The 8628-nt window shown below is 48.8% G+C and overlaps 1 protein-coding gene across 1 annotated transcript; it reads right to left on the bottom strand.

Annotated features, from left to right (window-relative positions):
• Positions 1 to 7674: 7674 nt before the first annotated feature.
• On the bottom strand, positions 7675 to 8628 carry LOC127566917 (beta-1,3-galactosyltransferase 5-like). The gene has a single exon (XM_052009437.1). It carries the CDS (start codon positions 8626 to 8628, stop codon positions 7675 to 7677), a length of 954 nt encoding a protein of 317 aa, XP_051865397.1.

The raw sequence follows: 8628 nt of genomic DNA, 5'->3' as shown, positions 1-8628 counted from the left end.
CTGTATCCTCCGCCGCTGTTGTCAGCCCAGACCCCAAATTATAACCTCCTATATCAGGCCGTACATCACTCTTTCCACTCTCATTTTTACCTCTGCACCCCATACCTCCATCTCTCACCGAGTCCCCTCTCACATTCAAATCCCTCTCCACCCTCCTGTGACCCCTAACCTTGCGACAGGTCCAATTTCTGCGGTGTCTCACTGTGCAACCCACCGCAACCACCCCCCCCGAACCCCCGACAACCCCTGCCTGATGCTGGAGCGGTCAGCCCTCTGCAGCAGCCTCATAATGATGCTATTCATCCGTCGTATCTAACTGCCTGTCTATTTCTTTGCAACGAGTCCTCACATCCACCCCCGCAAACACCCCAACCCGCTGATTATCCCTTCTGATAACTGTATTCAACAATCCCCTTGGCCACACTTTCCGTCCTTCTCTCTCCTATTGATCTTTCCAGCTCCAATTGCCATGGCGATATAAACTGCCTCGACTTGTCCACTCCCCTCTCCCACTCCAAACTCATCTCCGAAACCGCATCACTCCATTCACTTTCCACCTTCCCCGACCAAGTCTTCAAACCCACAGACAAGGTCGCTGCCGTTGTATACTTCTGGAGAACCCTGCACCTTCCAATAGCAGACGGCAGATCTCGGATCCCTCCTCATACCTACTCTTGAACCAGGACTCCCCTGACGAACACCAGGTTACTGTCTCCCACACTGTCACTGACCTCAGCACATGGGGAGATCTCCCTCACAAAATCGCGCAAGATCTTGAGTTCTCTTCTTCTTTCCGCACAAAGATCCAACCACTTCCCCTCCACCAACACACTCATCCGCCTGGCTGAACTTGTTCTTACCCTGACCAACAGCCCTTTTGACTCTTCCCACTTTCGACAAACCATTTGTGTAGCCACGGGCAGTCGCATGGTGCCCAGCTGTTCCTGTCCTTTTCTTTTCTACATGGAACGGTCCTTGTTCCAATCCTTCTCCGGTACGACTCCACAACTATTTCTCTGCTGCACCAACAACTGCATCGGTGCTGTCTCATGCGCTCTGCAGAAATCGTTGATTTCATCAGCTGCTTTCCGAGCGTCCACGCAGGAGACTAACGGTCCAGTGACGTTTACTATTTTATCCCCAAAATACCACAGTTACGTTGACTGGACCTCGTCCCACCCTGTCCCTTGTCAGAACGTCATAGAATTCTCCCAGTTTCTCTCCAGATGAAACATACCATTCCAGGACATCTGAAATGCCCTTCCCCCGCCCCACTGCGGTTGATAGTGCGTCCGCGCGCATTCCGCAATGTTTTCGGAATTCAACTGGCACGCTCCCTCCCTTTACACAGGACGGAGAGATATTTCTCTTGTTCCACATTTTTCTCCACACCAACTTCCTTGCACAGCCCGTCATCCTTCGTCACTTTCGCCAGCTGCAACGGGATCCCAGCACAAGCCTTATCTTTCTGTATTTGGCAGATACCACTCTCCCTGTGATTTCCTGATCCGCCAATGCCTCTAAACCTACTCCTCATGCGCCGTGGCACGATGCCCTGCAACCGCAGGAGGAATAACACTTGTTCCTGCATCTCCTTCTTCACCAACATCTCAGGACATTAACAGCCCTTTTAGGTGAGGGAACGCTTCAAGTACACCTCTTCCAACCTCGTCTAACGAAGGCGGTGCTCCGGCTGCGTCCCCTTCTACGTCAGCGACAGCAAGCGTAGACCAGACCATCGGTTCGCAGAACTCCTGTGCTCTGTCCGTTATGGCAATCCCGAGTTCCCAGTTGCACGTCAGTTCAAGTCCGCTTCCCATTCCCACTCTGACATGTCTGTCCTCGGCCTTCTTCACTGCCATAATGAGTCAAAACGCAGATCTGGAGAGCACCGCCTCATATTGCGCATGGTGTATCTGCAGTCCATTGGTATAAACTTTGAACTTTCCAATTGAAGTAAACCTGACCTCATTTGCCTCCTCCATCTCTCCCACCTCCTCTCCCGTTCGCTCCTCCCACCTTCGTTTATCCATATCCTCTCTATCGCCACGTCAGCCAGTTTTGTCCGCCTCCCCTACCTGGTTCCATTTACCAATCACCCCTCATAGATCAGCTGCCCTTGAGTCCTTTCTTATCTGCTTCCACTTCCCTCCTAAAGACTCATCGGAGTCAGGCACGTCATTAAGGCAATGAATGTGGGCTCACTTGGGACAATGGTTTAAAGTTAAGGAGGCAGCATGGGGCGCAGGGTAATGTTTCAGATGTCATTCAATGCAGGCTTGGTGAGTGTTAGCAGAAGGTGAGGGTAAGGGTTGTGTTGTGAATGGAAGTGTGTGGTCCATGTTTTAACCCTGGAATCTGTGCTGGGCCCCTTGATGCCTGTGACAGACAGTTGTGACCTGGATATCAGCCTGGCAGGATTGATTAACTTCACACATGACATGAATGTTGGTGTTTCGTCAATGAGGAGGGGAATTCTCCACCAAGGGAACAATTTGGGCGAGTAAGGCATGATGGACAGAGCAGTGGCCTGTGGAATGCATTCCTCAAACATATGGGCTGGTTCATTTGGAAGAACGAAAAGGCTCGGATACACACAGTGAATGGTGGGGCATGACAAGAGCACAGAGGAACAGAGGGACTTGATGTACTTGTCCACCTGCCCCTCGGGACAGCTGCATAAGTGGTTAAATAAGTTTCCTTCATTCGCCAATGCATCAAATAAAAGTGAGACACAAGAAAGTGCAGATAGTGGAATCTGGAGCAAAACGCAATCTGCTGTTGATTTTTTGGGGTCGAGAACCTGCATCAGGATCTTTGCCCGAATGCAGGTTCTTGACATGAAACATCAAACATTTCATTGTATCCACAAAGCTGCTTTACACACTGAGTTCCTCCAGTACTTTGTTTTATGCTGGATAAAATCAAAGAGCAGGGTGGTCAGAGGTCACAAGCTTACCCATCCCAATCCGACAACGTGCCAATGAGAGAATCTTTCCTTGCATCAGCGAGAGAGGGAGATGCCACAGACACTCGTGAAACCCTTGGAATTAACCATGTGATTAAATTTGTCTGCAGATGTCTCTGAGTTGAACATCTCTACAAATATTATTCAAAATGGTTTATACTTTATTGTCAGGGCGGGATACCTGTCTGCACACCATTTACTTTAACTGTTTGTTTCGCCTGCATGTTTCCTTTCAGTCACTGATACATGAACACCCATCTCCCTCTGAACATCAACATTTCTCATTCTATCACTGATCAAATAATGTGCTGTCTTCCTGTTTTCCCCTGTCACCGTGGTACCTTCACACATATCAGTGTTATACTCTGCCTGTCATGTGTCTGTCCGTTCACTTGAATTATCTGAATTGCGTTGGAGCCTCTTTGCATCCTCCTCACAACCCACAATCTCACTCAGATTCGCGTCTTCTGCAGGAGATGCCCCTCTAAGTGTTATCGTTCTGCACAGAAATTCTGTCGGGTGCACGAGACGCGGTTGCTGAGGTTAATTGCGCGTGTTATCGGGGAGGTGGCGACATTTGCCACACTCACACTGCGCCAACTGCTTCAACGTGCTCCACAGTTAATTTCGGTTCAGCGAGAGGACGTTGACCAGGGTAGGTGCAGCGCCGATGCCTGGGCTTCCACTTCTGGAGGCGACGTCACAGCGGAGTCCCTTCTTTACCCCGCCCTCCTCAGGAGAGTGCGGCCTCTCTCTTCAACTGCGAAGCAGTTTCTCTGCCGCGGTGTATTATGGGGGATAGCAGATGCCATTGGGCTGGCTCACTAACTCTGCATGAACTCCATTTCCACAGAATCACTCCACGCTTCAACCCATTACCGCCCTGAACTCTTTCTACACCGCCTTTTCCTGTCAACTCCTACTCTCGCAAAACCACTCCTTCTGTGATGTTCCCATTTCCTCCACCCTCCACGACCCTTGTGCTTCCCCTTCAGACGCCACACCCTGAAATACCTCCCCGCCCTTGAACTTGTTCTCCACCACTGACCATAAGAGCCTTTTCAATGACCCCTTCTGCAGCAAACCCCTGAACACATCTTACCTTCGCTGAATCACCCACAGGTGACTGACGTGCAGCTGAACCACTGAAACGCTGATACCATTCGCCCCTCAGATAGCCCCACACAATGCACCTTCAACCCAGAACTCCTTCCCGCCCCGATTCCTCTATCACCCAGATCCACTCCTCAGCACCTTTTTCCCACAGCTTCTGAAGGAAAACTTGGACCTATCAGATGAGATTGCCATTTCTTTCTGCATGTCGTTATATTTTATGTTGCTCTTTCGTTCTGGTCATTTCTTTGTCTGACCCTCGCATCTCTCTATCTCTCTCCCCCTTCTTACCCCTCTATCCCCTTCCATCCCACTGTCTCTCCCTCTCTCCCTTTCCATCTACCTCTGTATTTCTCTCTCTCCCCCTCTCTCTCTCCCTCCCTCCCTCTCCCCCTCTCTCTCTCTCTTTCTCTCCTCAAGAAAGCTCACAGATATATGTCTGCAGTTGCCAGCACTTCAGTCAATCCAACCTTCAGACACCTGCAGCATTCCAATTATCCCAGTCATACAACCTCTCCGCTCCCACTCGCAGCAGTCAAACAAAGCCATACACTGCCGTTCAGGTTCCTTAAAGGGACACTCACCAAGCAGCAACCTGGGTTTGTAGCATAAGGGAAATATCTCCTTCCAACTTACGTTCTTTAAGCCCCAAATGTACTTCATGAACCCTAATTAAACCTACGCAGACTCTTCTGTTCTAAATCTATCCAATTCCCCCTAACAGTTCAAACTTCCCACAATTTGCACCTTCCCCTGTTGGTGTGAGTATCTCACAGTGTCGTGAAGACCCACTGAGTCATCCTGGGGCGGAGAATGACGTAGCCTTTCAACAATTCGACATTTCCCTAGGTTCTGTTTGTTTTACTTTCTCATCCCCACCTTTATTTATGCCCTGACACTGAAGCCTGACGTGCTTCTCAGAGCCAGTATACGTTATTATCTTCGTGGCCGAGTTTCAAATACAGTAAAAGGTGCGGCGTCGATAAAAGGAAGAGAAAATAGGTTGTGCAAGTATCCAGTTTACCGTGCCCTGCACAGAAAAATACTGCATTCACTCAGTGCTGAGTTTCAGAACGCAGTCCACGCCCAGATTAGCAAACCAAAAGCAGAAGGATATTTATCATATAACTCACAGTGAATATTAGACTGCTACATTAAAGCCACAGCTTGGGGAAAAAAACACTACTGAGTTTGCAGTATTTTATGCAAAGTGAGATTCTCTTCAGTTAGCAGAACATTGAACATTTTACCGAAAAGAATGCCATTCAATAAAACACGCCATTGTGCAAATCTTAATGAACAGGAAGAAATGTGAATATTGTCCGTCATGTGCACCAAGATAAACAATGGACTGAATTGGAAAACATAAAAAAAACAAAACTCAACACTTCCGGGTGTTGTTATCAGGGAATGTAGTTTATACGTTGCCCATAAAATCCTTGGTATATTGTTGTTTCACTTGACGTCCCTGTCAGCAGTCCCCACACCAGTAGGCAGACTTTATTTCAGCCCGCATTGTGTACAATGCCATCTCTAGATTTATCATGTTTTGTGTAATGCGGAAAACGAGAATTTATTCAACTATATCTTAAGATAACCGAAATCTGAACATGCTACTAATGCGAAGCACGAGGAGCATTGGAAATGTACAACGGGATAGATCTGATGGACGTTGGCAAGGTTTCTGGACTCACTGCCTTCCCACTCACACTCCCTTTTCTGTATTAGAGTCCCGGGACTCTTAAGATGGTTCCCTGGACCTTGGCCTAACACGTTACTACCCATAACCACTGCTGAAAATCTTTCAGCTGTGTTTAATTGTATCTGATTGACAGATAAAAAAACACGTCAATAAATACTTCATCAACAATGCACGATATAAAAGCGGACAAATGTAACAAAACATATAAAAATACCTGGACATCATAAATGGACATACAACCGCCAGCTCGTGATGTTTTATTCAAAGTGCAATGAGATCCAGCAAGGAGTCATTGAAATAACCAAATACACATTGAGCACAATCAACTGGTGGATGTGAGAAAAGACGCATTAAAATAACAGCAGATCATGAATGCAATGAAAAGCATATTGAAGTACCAACAAGTAAGACATGGAATAGATGTCCATTAAAACATTGGAACATTCCAACTGTTCAATCATAGTCAATAAATAACAAAACAGTCATTTTGTGTCTGACGGTCTTTTCTGACTCCAGCGCACTTCCTTCGTCTCCGTCTCCTTTCCGACCCCCTTCCCTCGTCTCTCACTGACCTTTACTCTCACCTCCTTCCTTCTTCTCTCTCTCTCGGTCCGCTTTCTATCCAGTTTCAAATTCTTTTACGATGACACTCTAATTTTAGTCTTATGTGCTTCAATTCGACGAAGTCTATTAGCTGTTAATTGGAAAACATCTTTTCGAAGTACGTATAGGGAAAGCTGAACACATTCTGATGCAACCGGCTGCCCACACCCTGCAGTCCTAATCCATTGTGGATTGCGGGACGCCAGACTCTGTCCTGTGGTCCCGGCGCCGACAGCCGAGTTTGGCACACAGCTGTTTCTGGGATTACTTCTCTGATATCTGGGCTGCTTGCTGGATCTGACATCCAGGATAACGTCACAAGCAGAAAAATATTTCAGGGCCCGTACTGGCATTTCTCTGTGGTTGTTCTCTGGATTATTGATCCACGGCCTCATCGTACTGCGGATATCGGCTCCTGGCCATGCGTTCATATCCCCAACAGGTTCAGCAGGCGTGCGATACACAAGATGCGAGTGGGGATAGCGCTCCTCGCCACCCTCGCCTCTTTATGGCTGTTCATTATCTTTCCCTGGTCCGGACACACAAATGGTCGACACGAAATAAAACAAAAATCTGCATGTCCTGGAAATCTGAGATAAAAACAGAAAATGCTGGAAACGCAGCAAGCCGGGCATTGGTTGTATTAATAGAAACAAAGTTACCATTTAGCTCAGCAATCCTTCGTTGGCATTTGTTTCTAACTTAGATGTAGACAATGACTCCAATCCATCTGCCCCGCATTTCACCTAAGTATCCCGTTATGTTCATACGGGCCTGCTGGTAAAGGATCCCATTATAAGTGTTTTCCTTCTTCTATCTTGTTTTCCTCCTCGGATAGATGTAGCATTCGTACACTGTGATTGCGGCTTGTCTGCAATTACTGCAATAGACTGGTAGCGTTATAGCAGCAAATAAGAGTCTCCCTCGCTCTCTCTCTCTCTCTCTCTCTCTCTCTCTATCTATCTATCTATCTATCTATAGAACTATCTCACGCTCTCTCTTTCTCTCCCTACTCTATCACCCCTTGATTTTTCGCAGCTCTGTCCATTCGCTTGCTCTCTTCTCCCGTCGCCCACACCTCTCGCTCTCTATCCGCATTTCCCCGCTGTCATTTCCAGCATTCTCATTCTGGATTCCTTTCTGATCTGCTGCATCCCCTCTACCACTTTCCCAGCCCGCTCTCCCCTCATCAGCGCTCTCCCGATTATCTTCCCTCTGCCGTCTCCCTCCGGCGCGTAAGGTAGCACATCTGTCCTCTGATGGGGTGGAAGAGGCAATGCGGCCTCCGTTATGGTTCCCCACGGCACTTCTCATCGTCCGAGTCCTGCAAACCTCTCCAGAAGAGCAGTTTCTCGTAGTCTCTTACCCAGTGGGAGGTGATGAGCTGCCGGTAGGTGCAGATAGAGAACGGTACCTTGTGACTGCAGAAGACTTGTTGAGAGTGAATTTTCATGGGTTCTACTTCCAGCACCGCCAGGCAAAGTCCCACGTAAACATCTTCAATTTTTATTTTTTGCGCCTTCTCGGAGACCTCCCACATACGGCAGGCCAGGTCAGTGGAGAGGACGAAGCCGGTGCCGGAACAGTAGGGTGGGTACTTGTCCCTGGGGTACTCATCCTTGCTGATGTACCACTTGCTGGAATTTTCACGAACAGGTCCGAAGCCTTTCATAATTATGCCAGTTAAGAGGTTCCTCCGGTGCGGGTGCCGGGACAGGAGTTTGATCAGATAGTCGGTGTTGACGAACATGTCGGAGTCGGTCTTCATCACGAAGGAGACGGAGGGGCAGGAGCAGCAGAGCCACTGCAGACCCAGCAGCACCTTGAGGGTCATGTTGTGGTACGTGTCCTCGAAATCTCTCTGGATGATGTCCTGGTGTAGAGCGCCCTCCCGCAGGATGAAGTGCTGCCGCTGACGCCCATGTCCCAACAGGAAATAGGTGACCGACCTGGCTCCGCCGACCAGTCTCTCGATCCCCCAGGTCCGGCGGATGGCCAAGCGGGTCTGGAACCGACCGGAGGAGCTGGTGACCAGCAAGACGAGGAAGGGGCCGCTGTTGTCACACCGGATGGCGGGCCGCATCAGGAAGGAGAAGCCGTTGAACCGCGAGGGACACGGAGGCTGGGCGCTGCTGCGGCTCCAATCTCTGTTCCGCAGAAACACTGAGATCAGGCAAAAGATCATAAGCAGGACGGTCACGTCTTTGAGCAACCGGTTACCACAAAGCGACGTCAGGTGCAT

This window comes from Pristis pectinata, chromosome X (genome assembly GCF_009764475.1).
Source record: "Pristis pectinata isolate sPriPec2 chromosome X, sPriPec2.1.pri, whole genome shotgun sequence".
NCBI lineage: Eukaryota > Metazoa > Chordata > Chondrichthyes > Rhinopristiformes > Pristidae > Pristis > Pristis pectinata.
The sequence above is the reverse complement of the archived record's forward strand: the minus strand, read 5'-3'. Positions and strand labels throughout refer to the sequence as shown.

What these genes read in the sequence shown, in the direction of transcription:
- LOC127566917 (XM_052009437.1), bottom strand. Translation starts at nt 8,628, where the DNA reads ATGCACCTGACGTCGCTTTGTGGTAACCGGTTGCTCAAAGACGTGACC.